The 17,109-nt window shown below is 42.8% G+C and overlaps 1 protein-coding gene across 2 annotated transcripts in view; it reads left to right on the top strand.

Moving 5' to 3' along the window:
- Positions 1 to 14,194, top strand: part of COL4A3 (collagen type IV alpha 3 chain) — a 91,370-nt gene extending 77,176 nt beyond the window's left edge. Inside the window, exons 47-53 of one of the 2 annotated variants that reach the window (XM_082221695.1) lie at positions 89 to 187; positions 6,388 to 6,600; positions 7,295 to 7,472; positions 8,286 to 8,400; positions 8,672 to 8,844; positions 10,770 to 13,294; positions 13,431 to 14,194. In XM_082221695.1, the coding sequence (XP_082077821.1) occupies positions 89 to 187; positions 6,388 to 6,600; positions 7,295 to 7,472; positions 8,286 to 8,400; positions 8,672 to 8,844; positions 10,770 to 10,854 (863 nt within the window). In that variant the 3' untranslated portion in view covers positions 10,855 to 13,294; positions 13,431 to 14,194. Of the gene's footprint in view, positions 1 to 88; positions 188 to 6,387; positions 6,601 to 7,294; positions 7,476 to 8,285; positions 8,401 to 8,671; positions 8,845 to 10,769; positions 13,295 to 13,430 lie in introns of those variants that run through there. The other variant, XM_082221696.1, reaches the window with a different exon arrangement.
- Positions 14,195 to 17,109: the final 2,915 nt, after the last annotated feature.

The following is a 17,109-nucleotide window of genomic DNA, read 5'->3' as shown; positions in this document are numbered from 1 at the left end:
AGGTTATTGAAACCCGAGGACAAATCCAGAGGGTGCCTACATTGATACCTTACTATATGCTAACATGTGCTTTATTATATGAATCCAGGACCTCCAGGTGTAAAGGGCCAGCTAGGTCGTCTTGGAATACCTGGCATACCTGGACCACCTGGACCAAAAGGAGAGAAGGGTTTTCAAGGCCCGAAAGGTACTGTAAATAAGATATAGATAGTGCTACACTGTAATAATTACATTTGTGTCATTAGTTAGTTTTGAGTGCACAGGCCTGCAATACCTGAAGATCCCTTGTAGGCAGTGCATTGGCCACCGTTGAATTTTGAGGGGGCCCGACCCCCTTCTTGAAAAATTTGAGGGAGCCCTTGGTCCTCCCCCCCTCCCCCCAGATAGCGCACCTGCCTTTGACTTCAAGCAGGGACGGCCAAGGTAGAGGGGACACTGCTTCCACAACCTTCTTCCCCAGCCAGCAGGATTGGGCTGTGGCTGTAGTGATAAATCCACCGCCCCATGACTCATGGTTCCTCATTAGGATTGCTCTGCCCCTCTTTAGTTTGTCTAGGATTTGTAGAATACTGGAAGCTTTCTCCAGCTACTTCATTGGTCTGTAGTGCCAGGGAAGATGTCATTTTTTAAAAATACAAAGGCACTGCCACAGTCCTTAGATTATTAACACTTTCCCAGAAATGTTTCCTTTCACATTCAGTTTGTTGTATTACAGACTATCACCACAAAACAAAAACCAGGTTGCTCTGTAAAATTTATTTCTCCTGCTTTGATGTGGCAAGTCTAACCGTATGCTAACAGTGACTTTTTTTTGTCTAATATGTTGATACCACAAGGTCAGGTTGGCCAAGATATGATAATTGTGCAATTTGTGTTCACATACAGCAGGGGTGGGGATCCCCCAGCCTATGGGCCAACCTCTGCCTCCATGGGGTCCAATTGGCTATTCCATGCCGTTTTTCCTAAACCATGTGTACCCATCCATCAGCTGACATCACTGGTGATGGATGGGAGGGCAGGGTTTAATCTCGCATTGGCTGTGCTGCCCTGGATCACACAGGATTTAATTCCCACTTATCAGTTGATGAAGATGTGTACAAAAAATGGAAAAGGGGGGAAACCACCAAAGAGGAATTCAAACAAATAGCCAGCACGTGTAGACACAAAGTCAGAAAAGCTAAAGCACAGAATGAACTCAGGCTTGCTAGAGAGGTTAAAAGCAACAAAAAAGGCTTTTATGGGCATGTTTGTAGCAAAAGGAAGAACAAAGAAACAGTGGGGTCACTCAGAGGAGAAGATGGTGAAATGCAAACAGGGGACACAGAAAGGTCTGAACTACTCAATGCCTTCTTTGCCTCAGTCTTCTCCGATAAAGAAAACAATGCCCGACCTGAAGAATTTGGAGCAAATGATTCAGCAAAGGAAACACAGCCCAGAATAACTAAGGAGATAGTACAAGAATATTTGGCTAGTTTAGATGTATTCAAGTCTCCAGGGCCAGATGAACTGCATCCAAGAGTATTAAAAGAACTGGCAGATGTGATCTCAGAACCACTGGCAGTCATCTTTGAGAATTCCTGGAGAACAGGCGAAGTCCCGGTAGACTGGAGGAGGGCAAATGTTGTCCCTATTTTCAAAAAGGGGAAAAGAGAGGACCCAAATAATTACCGCCCAGTCAGTCTGACATCAATACCAGGGAAGATTCTGGAGCAGATCATTAAGCAAACAGTCCATCTGTTAGATCCATCTTTTAGATTTAGGGGAGCTAGTCTCAAACGTTTGTTGGGGGAGATCTAGGTGTGTTTTTTTTTGTGTGGGGGAAGTTATTTGTCCATCTGTTAGATCCATCTTTTAGATTTAGGGGAGCTAGTCTCAAACGTTTGTTGGGGGAGATCTAGGTGTTTTTTTTTGTGGGGGGGAAGTTATTTGTCCTGTCTTCAAGCTTTTTATGATGGAGGACCTCTGTAGCCAACCCCAACGACACGATCTCAAGATGGAAGGGGAGGGAACAGCTGCAGTCGCCTGCGATTCCTGCGCAATGTTTGCCATCTTGCCAAAGGTTGCAGGCAGCTTTACCTGCAGCAATTGCATGTTGATTGCCCTCTTAAAAGACAAAGTCCAGCAACTGGAGGAACGTGTAGCTACGCTCCAAAGAATTAGAGAGCTGGAGCTCTTCTTGGAAGCAACAGAGCACACCGTCTCCACCAAGGAGGAGACAGGGGACTCCCCTGAGAAGGAGTCTAGTTCACCAACACAGGAGCCAGATATATGGAGAAACGTGACTCAAAGAAGTAGGAGGCCCAGGGTTCACTCTGATTGCTTAGAAATACACAATCGCTTTGAGGTCCTCTCCCCTAGCATGGAAGACAAAGAGCAGACTCCATTTGAGGATCTCTCCCTCATTACAGTCGATCAGGTATATGAAGACGAGCAGCAAAGTCAGTCCTCAGGGAATGTGCAGGCGACCTTGGAACGGACAGCTCACGGAAGAACCCCAACCAAACCCAAGAGGAGGCGTGTAGTGGTGATAGGGGATTCCCTACTGAGGGGAACAGAAGCAGTGATCTGTGGGCCTGACAAGATGTCTCGGGAAGTGTGCTGTCTCCCCGGGGCTAAGATCCAAGATGTAACTGAACGACTGCAAGGAATCATAAAACCCACTGACAAATACCCCTTCCTCTTGGTTCATGTGGGAACCAATGACACTGCAAGCAATAGCCTCCAGAAGATCAAAAGAGACTACGAGGCTCTCGGCAGGAAATTGAAGCAACTAAATGCACAAATTGTCATCTCATCTGTCCTCCCAGTTGAACGACGTGGCCCAGGGAGAGAGGGGAAAATAGTGGAAGTGAACAGCTGGCTTCGCAAATGGTGTAAACAGGAACGGTTTGGATTCTTAGATCACGGACTGCAGTTTCTTGAAGATGGACTTCTGGCAAGTGATGGGCTGCATCTCACAACGGTTGGGAGAAATGTTTTTGCCAAAAATCTCAGAAACCTCATCAGGAGGGCTTTAAATTGACTAATGTGGGGGAGGGAGACAGTGCTCCTGAAGGTAGGAGTCTATCAATTAATGAAGATGATCATCCAAATGTCATAGACCAAATGGAGCAAACAGCACGCGGACCTAGTGGTGGGAGGAAAAAATCCTTAAATAAGAGACACGGGGGAATGATTAATGGACTTCAATGTCTGTACACTAATGCGCAAAGCATGGGAAATAAACAAGATGAGCTTGAGCTCTTGGTACAGCAAACTAAATATGACATAATAGGCATCACTGAAACCTGGTGGGATAAGTCCCATGATTGGAATGTAATAATGGGGGGATACAATCTATTTCAGAGAAACAGACCAGACAAGAAAGGAGGAGGAGTGGCGTTATATGTCAGGGATGTGTATACCTGTGAAGAGATCCAAGATTTAGATCCTCAAAGCCAAAGTGAGAGCATTTGGGTCAAAATTAAGGGAGAGAAGAATAACAGAGACCTCATTGTGGGAGTTTACTATAGATCCCCAAGCCAAACGGAGGACATAGATGATGCCTTCCTGGAACAGATGGCCAAGCATGCAAAAGGAAGGGAGATGGTAGTAATGGGGGACTTCAATTACCCGGATATTTGTTGGACGTCAAACTCAGCCAAGAGCATAAGGTCAAACAGATTCCTCACTGGCCTTGCAGACACCTTCATTGTCCAGAAAGTGGGAGAAGCAACAAGAGGAACAGCCATTTTAGATCTGGTCCTAACCAATGTTGATGACCTGGTTAGTGGGGTAGAAGTGGAAGGATCATTAGGCGCGAGTGATCATGCTCTTCTGAAGTTTACTATACAGCGGAAAGGAGCAGCCAAGCATACTAGGACTCAATTTCTTGACTTTAAGAAAGTCGACTTCATAAAACTTAGGGAAGTGCTGGGTGAGATCCCATGGACAACAATACTAAAAGGAAAGGGAGTTCATGATGGCTGGGAGTTTGTTAAGAGGGAGATACTAAAAGCACAACGTCAGGCAATACCAATGAGACGGAAACATGGAAGGTGCCTAAAGAAGCCAGGGTGGCTATCTAAAGAACTTTTAACTGAATTAAGATTAAAAAAGGATGTGTACAAAAAATAGAAAAGGGGGGAAACCACCAAAGAGGAATTCAAACAAATAGCCAGCACGTGTAGACACAAAGTCAGAAAAGCTAAAGCACAGAATGAACTCAGGCTTGCTAGAGAGGTTAAAAGCAACAGAAAAGGCTTTTATGGGTATGTTCGTAGCAAAAGGAAGAACAAAGAAACAATGGGGTCACTCAGAGGAGAAGATGGTGAAATGCAAACAGGGGACACAGAAAGGGCTGAACTACTCAATGCCTTCTTTGCCTCAGTCTTCTCCGATAAAGAAAACAATGCCCGACCTGAAGAATTTGGAGCAAATGATTCAGCAAAGGAAACACAGCCCAGAATAACTAAGGAGATAGTACAAGAATATTTGGCTAGTTTAGATGTATTCAAGTCTCCAGGGCCAGATGAACTGCATCCAAGAGTATTAAAAGAACTGGCAGATGTGATCTCAGAACCACTGGCAGTCATCTTTGAGAATTCCTGGAGAACAGGCGAAGTCCCGGCAGACTGGAGGAGGGCAAATGTTGTCCCTATTTTCAAAAAGGGGAAAAGAGAGGACCCAAATAATTACTGCCCAGTCAGTCTGACATCAATAGCAGGGAAGATTCTGGAGCAGATCATTAAGCAAACAGTCTGTGAGCACCTAGAAAGGAATGCTGTGATCACCAATAGTCAGCATGGATTTCTGAAAAATAAGTCATGTCAGACTAACCTGATCTCGTTTTTTGACAGAATTACAAGCCTGGTAGATGAAGGGAACGCAGTGGATGTAGCCTACCTTGATTTCAGCAAGGCATTTGACAAGGTGCCCCATGATATTCTTGTAAAGAAGCTGGTAAAATGCGGTCTTGACTATGCTACCACTCAGTGGATTTGTAACTGGCTGGCTGACCGAACCCAAAGGGTGCTCATCAATGGTTCCTCTTCATCCTGGAGAAGAGTGACTAGTGGGGTGCCACAGGGTTCTGTCTTGGGCCCGGTCTTATTCAACATCTTTATCAACGACTTGGATGATGGACTCAAGGGCATCCTGATCAAATTTGCAGATGACACCAAACTGGGAGGGGTGGCTAACACCCCAGAGGACAGGATCACACTTCAAAACGACCTTGACAGATTAGAGAACTGGGCCAAAACAAACAAGATGAATTTTAACAGGGAGAAATGTAGAGTATTGCACTTGGGCAAAAAAAATGAGAGGCACAAATACAAGATGGGTGACACCTGGCTTGAGAGCAGTACATGTGAAAAGGATCTAGGAGTCTTGGTTGACCACAAACTTGACATGAGCCAACAGTGTGACGCGGCAGCTAAAAAAGCCAATGCAATTCTGGGCTGCATCAATAGGAGTATAGCATCTAGATCAAGGGAAGTAATAGTGCCACTGTATTCTGCTCTGGTCAGACCACACCTGGAGTACTGTGTCCAGTTCTGGGCACCACAATTCAAGAAGGACACTGACAAACTGGAACGTGTCCAGAGGAGGGCAACCAAAATGGTCAAAGGCCTGGAAACGATGCCTTATGAGGAACGGCTAAGGGAGCTGGGCATGTTTAGCCTGGAGAAGAGGAGGTTAAGGGGTGATATGATAGCCATGTTCAAATATATTAAAGGATGTCACATAGAGGAGGGAGAAAGGTTGTTTTCTGCTGCTCCGGAGAAGCGGACACGGAGCAATGGATCCAAACTACAAGAAAGAAGATTCCACCTAAACATTAGGAAGAACTTCCTGACAGTAAGAGCTGTTCGACAGTGGAATTTGCTGCCAAGGAGTGTGGTGGAGTCTCCTACTTTGGAGGTCTTTAAGCAGAGGCTTGACAACCATATGTCAGGAGTGCTCTGATGGTGTTTCCTGCTTGGCAGGGGGTTGGACTCGATGGCCCTTGTGGTCTCTTCCAACTCTATGATTCTATGATTCTAAGAAAAATTAGAGTCCTTTGCCCTTTGCCTAGTGATGGGGGGGGGAGAGATGGGGGAATCCCTCCCCCACTGCCACGGCTGCCATCCACCTGCTTAAAGAGACCCAGAGCAAAATGGCTGCAAAGCACCATTTGAGGCATCCTCCCTCCTGATAAGGCTTGCCAAACCACACAGGTGATTTTGAATGGAGGAGGGCAGTCCCGCACCAATCAAATTTGCCCCTTGAGGCTGATCCTGATAAAGATCTGGCACATGGAGCCAAAATGACATATCCTACCCTGACATGCATGCTCTCTCAGATATGAAAACACAAATACATCTGGTTTGTTTGTTTGTCTCACCTATTTATTTTTTATTTTAGGTTTGCCTGGAATGCTTGGGTTTCCTGGTAGTAAGGGACTCCCTGGATTCCCAGGAAGTTGCTTAACTGGCCCAGTCAAAAGGGGCTTCATCTTTTCCCGGCACAGCCAGTCAACAGAGATTCCATCATGTCCATCTGGGACATCTCAAATCTATAGTGGTTATTCTCTCCTATTTGTACAAGGGAACGAGCAAGCACATGGGCAAGATCTTGGTACTTTTATAAATATATGCTTCAGTTGATTTCTTTTAAAGGGGACATTTTTATTCAGCAGGACAACCATACCAACTCTGTTGTTACACAGAATAAAAAAATCTCAGTGCCTGGCTTAGATTACATAATTATGTAAGGAAAAGTATTTTTTTAATGCTACTCAGCCTGGAGCAGATTGTGGTTATTTGAACAGACCTGAAAAAGTAGCCTCCTATAGTTATTTCTCTTGATGAGAACTCCTGGAAAATAATAGCGTAGCAGAGACACTACATTTTCCTTTAGCCACTTCAGTTCCTATCTGCATTTCTTTACATGATATTGTATGCTCCTTTATTACAGCTGTTGCAGAAATGTTACAGAAGTGCTGCAACATTGACTTCTCATCGTTTCCGACTTTTTAAGTTTTATCTCATGCAATTTCATTTCCTTTGTTAGAGTGGAGGGATGATTCCAACGGTAGTGACTAATCTCCAAAATATTTCCCACTCCCTTATCTTCCAGTCACACTATATTTAGGTGCTTAATAGCATGGATTAAAACCTTTCTGCATTAATAAAGGGACTTTGCCACCCCTAGTTATTCTGAAGTTGCCCCTATTACAGCATCTCAGTTGCTTATTACTGTACTATAAATCGGATTTTGCAACAGATCTATACAAAGAAGCTCATCATAGCTTCTCTTCTGAATCTTCTAGGTTCAGCCGGTAGCTGCCTTCAGAGATTTACCACCATGCCTTTTTTATTATGTAATCCCAGTAACGTTTGCAGATTTGCTTCTCGCAATGACTATTCATACTGGTTGTCAACGGCAGAGCCAATGCCATTAGATATGGCACCAATTTCTGGGAAAGCTTTGGAGCCTTATATTAGCAGGTAGTAGTTGTGTTCCTTTTCTGTTTGTGTTTTCACATGGATTTGTTTGCTCATTTGTTTTGGATAAATGTGTCGTAGATTATGATTTGTCAGCTGTTTCTAGTACAGATTTGTGGAGAAGGTCAGGGCCAGCCCAATCATTGTGCAAATTAACACAACTTGCTAAGGCGGTGGGGGCATGGAGGGCAGAAAATTGTCACCCCACCAGGCACCTGTTCATTGCCAACCAGGTGCCCATTTTCCAAGATGCCACGCTGTTATGTATTCAGTGGTGTGTGTTGCCTGATCTTGAGTCTGGACTAAGGATTCTGAGCCCCTGTGTTCTGATTCGATACATGATATCCAATCACAGAACATTTCAGGATTTTGGCCTCTGCCATTGGCTCTTAAATTTTGTCTTATGATTTGCAGCTTGGAAGTTTAGACAGCCAATCACGTTGGGAGTGGGAGTGGCCCAGGCCTCCAGAAATGTATATAAGCAGTTGCTTTGCCCCTATTGTTCAGTTCTGTAGTTCAGTAAAGGTTCTTGCTATTATCACTATGTCTTGCCTTGTGGGAACCCACCTACGCTTCACACCCCACCACCAGCAGCAGTGGCATTCAAGTGGCAGTACTCTAGAGGGTGACCCTTTGCAGCCATGCTCTTTAGTACCATTTTGTTTTTTGGGGACAGTAGAGTTTCTTCCTAATAGCAATGATGTCATTGTTAGTTAGATTTGGCTACATAGCAACATAACTGAAGGCAATTACAATTACATCCTAAACGAGCCCTTGCCTATTTCCCGCCTAATGACTTTGTGTGCCATGTTGTAGATGCACTGTCTGCGAAGGCCCTGCAGTGATGATAGCAGTTCACAGCCAAACCACTTTAGTTCCACCATGTCCTCAAGGCTGGCAGTCTGTTTGGAAAGGGTATTCTTTTGTCATGGTAAGAAAGAAAAAAGCGGGGGGGATCTCACTGCACTTTGGAAGTAGTAATATGGTAGGAAGGGGTGGGGGAACAGTTCCTAATAGTAGCCAGTAAAAGGTATTACCATGATTCTGGCAAAAATTAGAAACTGCTATATAAAACCTGTTATGGGCAACTCTGGTTCCTGCATTTTGGGATACACCTAGTGCCTCAGTTTTAAGCTGTGGATTTCATATCGTCAAAAATTTGCCAGTGATCAGGTTTTCATGGAAGACATGTATGCTCACAGTACACAGGTGCAGGCTCAGAAGCTTCTGGACAAGCGCTGGCGTCTCCAGGATCATGCTTGGAAAAATTTCACGCCATTCCATTTATTGAATGCCATGGCCGAGGGACATGCAATTATTACTCAAACTCCTACAGCTTCTGGCTGGCTTCAATAAACCCAAGAAGAATGTTCAGGTATACTAACTAACCTTCCTTTGTGAATGAGCCACCACAACAGAACAGCTAATGCAGCAGTACCAACAAAAAAAGCTCAATGAAAGCAGCAACTGCTGCACTCGTATCAGTACTGAAGACGGAGGGCAGTATTCAAATACATTACCATGCTAGGACAAGGTTAACTACCAGCACAAGGGGTTGGGTCACCCCCTCTCCTTCCCCTGGTGTGTACCCTGGATTTAGGCAGCACATTGGGGAGAGGAGAGGGGGAGATCATTCTGTTGTGCAAGGAAAAATATTTGCACTAGCCAAACTATTTGGATAGCACTATGTTGACTACAGGGACGCGGGTGGTGCTGTGGGTTAAACCACAGAGCTTGCTGATCAGAAGGTCGGCAGTTTGAATCCCCGCGACGGGGTAGGGTCCCGTTGCTCGGTCCCAGCTCCTGCCAACCTAGCAGTTCAAAAGCATGTCAAAGTGCAAGTAGACAAATAGGTACTACTCCAGCGGGAAGGTAAACGGCGTTTCCATGCGCTGCTCTGGTTCGCCAGAAGTGGCTTAGTCATGCTGGCCACATGACCCGGAAGCTGTATGCTGGCTCCCTCGGCCAATAAAGCAAGATGAGTGCCACAACCCCAGAGTCGGTCATGACTGGACCTAATAGTCAAGGGTCCCTTTACCTTTACCTTATGTTGACTACAATGGAATGCCTCCTGCAAAGCCCATACCTCTTAAGCTGTTCCACCCTGTCAATAGCTGCATATTTGTATAGAATCTATTTGTATAGAATCTATTATTCTAATTGTATGTGTTGGGGTGCTGGCACCGGCACAGGAGCAAAAGTGGCATCAGTACCAAAGCAGCACTAGGATAAGGAGAGCAGCCATCTCCATAAGCCTTTGTTAGGATTACTATGTAGGATCCTGTGAGCCGCTGCCATGTAACCACTACCACAATTTACAGGAGTGTGCCATTAATTTGGCTGCCTCTGTACCTCTTTAATATGTAGTGTGCAGTACCTTTTTGTGGCATGGCAATTTAATTGTTTATAACCTTGCATTTTGAGATAATACTGATTACTATAATCCTGAGTTTCATAGATGCAGATTGAACCGTGTTTTTCTTCACTATAATCACCTATTCCTATTCCTCCTGCTACTGGTTCCAGCTTCTGCATGTAGCACTAAACCAGTTTAGCATTATGTAGGAATGCAGCCAATGACTCATACTTTTGTGGAACCACTGTGTTTAGCAGCCTGTTTTTTATGCAGAGACATTTTCATACGTACATTTAAACATTTTCATGCACTGCTAACATGTACAAGCACATAAACATTTGTCCTTTGCTAGCTGCCTGCCATTGTGGGTCCCATTTAAGTAGACACTGCTATGATCAGTTTGTTATTAATGGCTGTGGTTTAAGCCACTTAGTGCAACATACATGAGGTGGAATAAGCCCAAGCAAAGCCTTGAGCTTGTTTATTCCCTCTTGTTCTACCTCCTGTGTAGTCAGGAGACTTTGGTTGTGTTAAGTTTCACTTTCAGTGAATCTTGGCTTGTTATATCATATGAACCATGGAATGATTCACACACCACACTAAGCCAAACAGTGGTATAGCATGATGTGTGAACCAGGCTGTTGTAGTTTAAAACCTTTGTTTTAAACCTCTTCTCTGGTTAATATGGCATAGCAAACTGGGATTTTCTGAAAGTGAGACCAAATGCGGAAGGAGAAGGGGCAGCAGAGTACATAAGCCAAGGGATTTGCTCAGGTTTGTTTTAGCTTTTGCATGTAGCACTAAACCACAGTTTAGTGTTATGTAGGAATGCAGCCAATGACTCATACTTTTGTGGAATCACTGTGTTTACCAGCCTGTTGTTCTTTTTTAACACGGAGAGTTTCCTTCCCTATAGAATGTGCATGGTTTTTTTTCTTTTTAAGGAAACCATTGTCGCAGACTCTGAAAGCTGGAGAAATGGAAAAAATCATAAGTCGCTGCCAAGTCTGCATGAGGAGACCCAGCTAAACAGAACTGTCATTAGAGAACGAAGCTCCAGTTTTGTGTCGCCAAACTAAAATAAACCAAAAAGGTTTTGTGAACTTGTAATATGGTGTTTTAAAAGCTGCAGAGATGAGAATGCACTCCACAAAGTAGTGGAAGCAAAGTGAAGGGGAAAGGTAACCTCTGGACCAAGCATGCCACTCATTTGTATGTCGGATACAGTTGCACTCTCTGCTGTTTTAGTGTAACTGTTGGAATCTTTTCAATCTCCTCTCCCCTTTACAAAGAGAAAAGTAGCCCCCTGCCTGACCAGATATGTGACCCTGCTCTCTAGGGTGAACCAGCATACAGCAGCACTCTTACTGAAGGTAGCTAGCTGATAATAAAGCACAAGTGGCCCAGGCATCATTCTCTGTGTTAGTTTATTCCAGCAGTTACAGTATAACACAAGGCCGGACTCAAGTGAGTTGTTGTGCTGGTGGGAGCCAGTGCAACAAGTCCTGCTAGGGCAATGGGACTTCCCCACTCTCTTCTTCCTTGGATAGCTCAGTTGGTTAGAGTGTGGTGCTGATAATGCCAAGGTTGCAGGTTCGATCCCCGTATGGGACAGCTGCATGTTCCTGCATTGCAGGGGGTTCGACTAGATGATCATCAGCCTCCCTTCCAGCTCTACAATTCTATGTATCTTCCCATGCAAGCATCTGCTCGGGTCAGGAGAACCCCTGGAATGGGTCGCAGGGGAGGAGAGAGATGATCATTCCACCTAGCAGGCAGAAATATTTGTGCTTACAGAACAATTGCCTTTAATATGACGCTGAATTCCACTCACAGAGTGAAACTATCCAAAATGCACATGAATGTGATATGCTGGGATCAGATACTATGCCTTCCCTCCACTTTCTGTTTCCAACACTAGGTGGCGTGTGTTCTTTTCCTCTACAGTTTCACAGGTGCCTTAACTAAAGCCAAACTGTATTTGCACAGTAAACTTGAAGATACCAATGCTGTACTATAATGGAATTTGAAATAGTGCAATATTTTAGCTTTTGTTTTTAGTAAAATGCAAAGCACTTTCTTGGAGTAAATTGTTTGTGTTGGCAGAACTAAAAGGTTGTCACCTTCTGAACTCTGCCAACTCCTGGGTCCGTATAAATCTGAACTAGAGCATCACTGGTCTTTTTAATCTAGAAAAAGACAGCTCAAGCTGCCATTCTTGTGCTTTTCTACCTGCAAAATGGAGCAATCAGGGTACTGTTGGTTTACATAAGTGTTGCCAAAGCAGATATTATTTAAGTTGAAACTCTGGCGCAACAAGCAATTAAGTGGGAGGGGGCTGCATGAAACTTTCGAGAGTTCATCAAATGAATTATAATTCTCCAGTCGCCCTTCCTTTGGCAAAGAAAGAGAATTTTAACATATTCATAGCAGTGCAATAGAAATTTACAAGATGAATTTGTAGGTTAGTTGCCCTCTTAATACATCCGCGATACATTTGCCTATTTAATGGATCCTACTAACTTCAGTTAGAAGTTTGGCCAGCCTTACTAAACGAGTCCTAAAAAACGCAAATCTTACGTGATTTATGCTGCCTTTGGATTGGTTCCAGATAAGCTAGCTATGCTTTAATCCCAATGAAATAAAAGGGAAGCATGAGTACCTTAAATCCCTTTGGGACTAAGGTATGACTAACCTAATACGGCTCCAGCCTGAGGCTACTGAGGCAGAACTGACAAACTATAAATGGTCACTCTCCTGATAACCCTTAACAAGAATAATCAACCAGAAACTGAAATGGAAGAAAATTGGTTTTCATTCAGCCTGTATATGTAGCACAAATGATTAGTATACAGTATTGTACTATGTGTTGAAACTGTGCTTGTAATTTTTATTTTTATTTTGAGGCTGAATAGGCTTATTCAGAATGAGGCTGAAGTATGATGTCAGAAATGTGCACCAAATTTAAATGGGATCTCCCATAAGAATATTTTGTATGGTACTTTAGCCACTGCAATAAATGCAAAACCTCTCCTTTTTTTCTCTATTATAAGGTATCAGGTAGTATCTGCACATTTAATTTGTTATAAACTGTTTTATTGTTTGTATTTTACGGTACATTGTTGTGACCCACCGTGGGGCCTTATGGTGAAGGGTGGATAATAAATCTAATAATAATAACTTTTGTGGACATAAATGGTGGTTGAAAACATCAGCCAAATTTAATCAGAGTCCATCCAGTGAAACCCAAGCAGCTAAAGGTAATAGCTTTTCAGCAAATTCAAGTGGTACTGTCTGGGGAGATGTTTATATAGAACCTGTGGTTTAAGTAAACCGACTCTGCAACCCTATGCATTTACTCAGAAGTAAGTCACACTGTATTCAATGAGCTTTCAGAGCAATCTTATATGTGTCTATTCAGATGAAAGCCTCATTGACTTCAATGGGATTTGTTCCAAGGTAAAGTGGTGTTCTTGAAGCTACTAGCATGAGTTTGATCAAACTGCGGGAGGCAGTGGAGGACAGAAGTGCCTGGCGTGCTCTGGTCCATGGGGTCACGAAGAGTCGGACACGACTAAACGACTAAACAACAACAACAAAGTGAGTATAGGAGTGCAAATTTAGGTACGTCATTCTGATCCAGCAAAGGAGACTTCCATGCACAGCTAATGCAGATGTCCATCTGGATCTAAAAACTCATGACAAGGTACATCCAATTCCTGTTGAACTTGATGATGGGGGCTGCACAGGCAATCCCAGCTTAGGGCCACTAGTTGCGTTAGTGTGCAACAAAGCACAGCTGGAATTGGATCAGGGTCTTTATATATTATTATAATTTATGTACGTTTTTTGTATAAAAGTGTAGTTCTGAATGTTTTGTATTTATAACATTGCACTTGAAAGAATTACGGAAAATATTAACGTTAACATTAAGGTTGCTCAATGCTTTTGCACAAGTATCAGCACTGCAATATTTAACAATAATAATCTTATCTCATTAATCTACATACTTGTGTAAATGTATAATTCTAAATAAAGGATTTAGAGATCTACAAGTGTGCCATTTCCCCCTCATTACTAATGGGTATTTTTGCAAGTAAACATTTTTATTTAAGTTATATTTTAATTACTCTGGTGTCTGTCTTTTAATGGTGGACTTTTAGTGATAACAATGCTGCAAAATCATTCTGATGCCAAAGCTTGCTGTGCTGGAAATTAAGTGCTTAAGCCAACCCCAGAATCATTACAGCATCACAGATAATTACATTATATGGTGGAGCAAGAACACTTCATATGCTCTGTAACTGCAAGCAATTGGATGTGTCAATGCAAATGTTCTGGTAGTAAATAAAATATCTTGTGGGACAGATTTTTGAATTATATTCTTCTTTCTGGCCTCTTATCAATAGCACAAATCAATCAAACACAAACTTCTTTTAAAGTGACTTTTTATTAGATGCATGGGAAAGGACATAAATTCCTGGCCCCCCAATATCTACCTGAATGTTAACTATTGGCTTAATACATGTTTCATAGAGAATAGATTGTTATGCAGCTACAACTAAAATTTAGAAGGAAAGCTTATATGCAATAAAAGATGAGAACATAGCAGATACAAAGTAAAAACAGCATACAAACTAATTTGCTAAGAGTTTAAAGTTCTTAAAGGATGGGGGGATGGGGGATAACATAGGAAGCCTGTGCTTGATGTCAAAAGAAACCTCCCTGGATGCTCCCATTTCACAGATGAGGCACAATCACTGAGAGGGCTCTTTCCCCAATTCCCATCTGCTGTATCTCATTTGTTGAACACCTACAGAAAACCTCCAAAGTTGATCCCAGGGCAGGCTAATAAGCAACCCTAAAACAAGTAGACCATTGCATGTTTATAGGTTTCCCATCCTTCCAATAAATAAAAAAATGTACAGCATCTACTGTTTATTTTGGAAAGGGGGTTGTCTGTTTGATGTGCATTTGGACACCTCTTCAGTTACCATAACCAAATTTTGCATTATGATTCCTGAGATCCAGAATCAGGATTTTGTTTATGTTTAGATATAATTGGGCACCATTTTGAATCAATATTAACCCTTAACCCTTTCCAAGCTGCACTGATTTTAATGACTGACTTCAAAACTGCATCAATTTTTTTTGTTTCTTGGAATTCCTGAGCAGCATCAGGTATAAGGCTGCTAGTATCCAATAAAGAACCTTTGTGTGTTCAATGCATGTTTTTATATGGAGTTTTGCATCACATGGCAGCTATGGAAAGTTAGCATCTTAGATCACTGGAAGCACCTGTAATAGCTGCCCTATGTTGATAAAAGAACTTTAGGAAGCTCAATCACAGGGAAAGACTAACAGGTTCTTTTAAACAGCTTTGGCTAATGTACTTGACTCTCACTATCTGGTGTATGCAACAACATATCTGAAACACACTGATTCATCAGCTAGTTAACAAACAGTGCCTAACAACTCAGAAGTAAATCCTATGGGATTCATGTATGGTAAGAATTGTAGCCCAACTCAGCAGCATCAGTGGAATTGTCAAAGGAGGGAGTTTTTTTACAGATTACCAACGGTTATGGTTTGGCTATCCCTTAAGTTTTTTAACTACCAGCCTAGTCTTATGCATGTTACTCAGCAGTCTCACTAAGTTAAAGGGTGCTTACTCTCTAGCAAGTGTACATAGGGCTGCAGCCTTGGACAATTTTGATTTTGTGGTACTTGTAAACATTTAAAAGTGCAGGTTGGCTGCATGCAAGTTAATAGAGCACAACATTTTTGTGTACATTTGAGTGCTGGATTTGGGCTGGCAGGGGGCAATATAAAGAACATGACTTTTTTGCAATCTGAGTAGTTTATTTGGAAAACTTTTGGCTGGAAATCCAAACCGGCCTCTGCCTCACCTAACCTGTACTAATAATAATGGACAGCACTGCAGCAGTCATAAACCTCTTTGCCTGCAAAATGGGCTGTACTGGTGGCGTTGGAAATTGCAGGTGCCAGCCTTTTATTTTTAAGGGTTTGATTATAAGTGCCTCACTCAGAACAAGACCTGAGTACAAGAAAATCTCTAAAGACAATGAGATGCCCCCCTCTTATTTTTTACTTATTCTGTGTGGAAGCAAAATGAATGATTGACAGGAAAGTAAGAGGGAAGAGAATAACATAATCCATGAGAATTATGTTTTGAAAAAGAACCTATAAACAAACAAGCAGATAAATTTCCAAACGGAATACATGTACTGTAATTCAGTAACCACAATGCAAGCGTACATGTAACTAAGCCCCATTAAATTCAGTGGGAGTAGACACAAGACTGCAATTCATTTTACAGTTAGTTGAAGTGTGCCTATGCTTGTGGAAGTTAAAAGGAAATATCTCCTGAGATCATACTTCTGGGGGTTGGGTTGAACTATAGAGCAAGGCAATAAATCCCACTCGCTGAGCATAATGGTTAAAAGCAACATCCTAGGCTAGTCTACTCAGAAGTAAGTCCCACTAAGTTTATAAGATCAGGCTAGTGCAGTGGCTCATCTAGTCCAGTATCCTGTTCTCGCGGTGGTCAGTGGAGCTTCCTCCCAAGTATGGGTGTACCGGCTTGAAAGCACTGATTCGAATCTCACAGCCCTAACTCCAATATCGGAAAATAATAAAAATTGATATACCTTTTATCGTAGGATTCTAATGTGCGTGAAGCGCCCTGAGCATGCGAACGTGCAACGCATGTATATACATATACATATACTGCTTCTTGGGAGAAAAGCAATGACAAACCTAGACAGCATCTTAAAAAGCAGAGACATCACCTTGCCAACAAAGGTCCGTATAGTTAAACCTACGGTTTTCCCAGTAGTGATGTATGGAAGTGAGAGCCGGACCATAAAGAAGGCTGATCGCTGAAGAATTGATGCTTTTGAATTATGGTGCTGGAGGAGACTCTTGAGAGTCCCATGGACTGCAAGAAGATCAAACCTATCCATTCTTAAGGAAATCAGCCCTGAGTGCTCACTGGAAGGACAGATCCTGAAGCTGAGGCTCCAATACTTTGGCCACCTCATGAGAAGAGAAGACTCCCTGGAAAAGACCCTGACGTTGGGAAAGATGGAGGGCACAAGATATATTACTTTGAAAGCAAGTGGGGCGGATCTACAAAACAACAAAACCTTAGCAGGATACTGTATTAAGCTCCCTTCCCCGCTCTTAACCCTGAATATCTAGGTCTTCGCCGCCCGCAGCCGCCAGTGTATCAAAAAAACCTATCTGCAAATTCCGCAGCAA

This window comes from Podarcis vaucheri (assembly GCF_965113315.1).
Source record: "Podarcis vaucheri genome assembly, chromosome: 5".
Lineage (NCBI taxonomy): Eukaryota > Metazoa > Chordata > Lepidosauria > Squamata > Lacertidae > Podarcis > Podarcis vaucheri.
The sequence above is the reverse complement of the archived record's forward strand: the minus strand, read 5'-3'. Positions and strand labels throughout refer to the sequence as shown.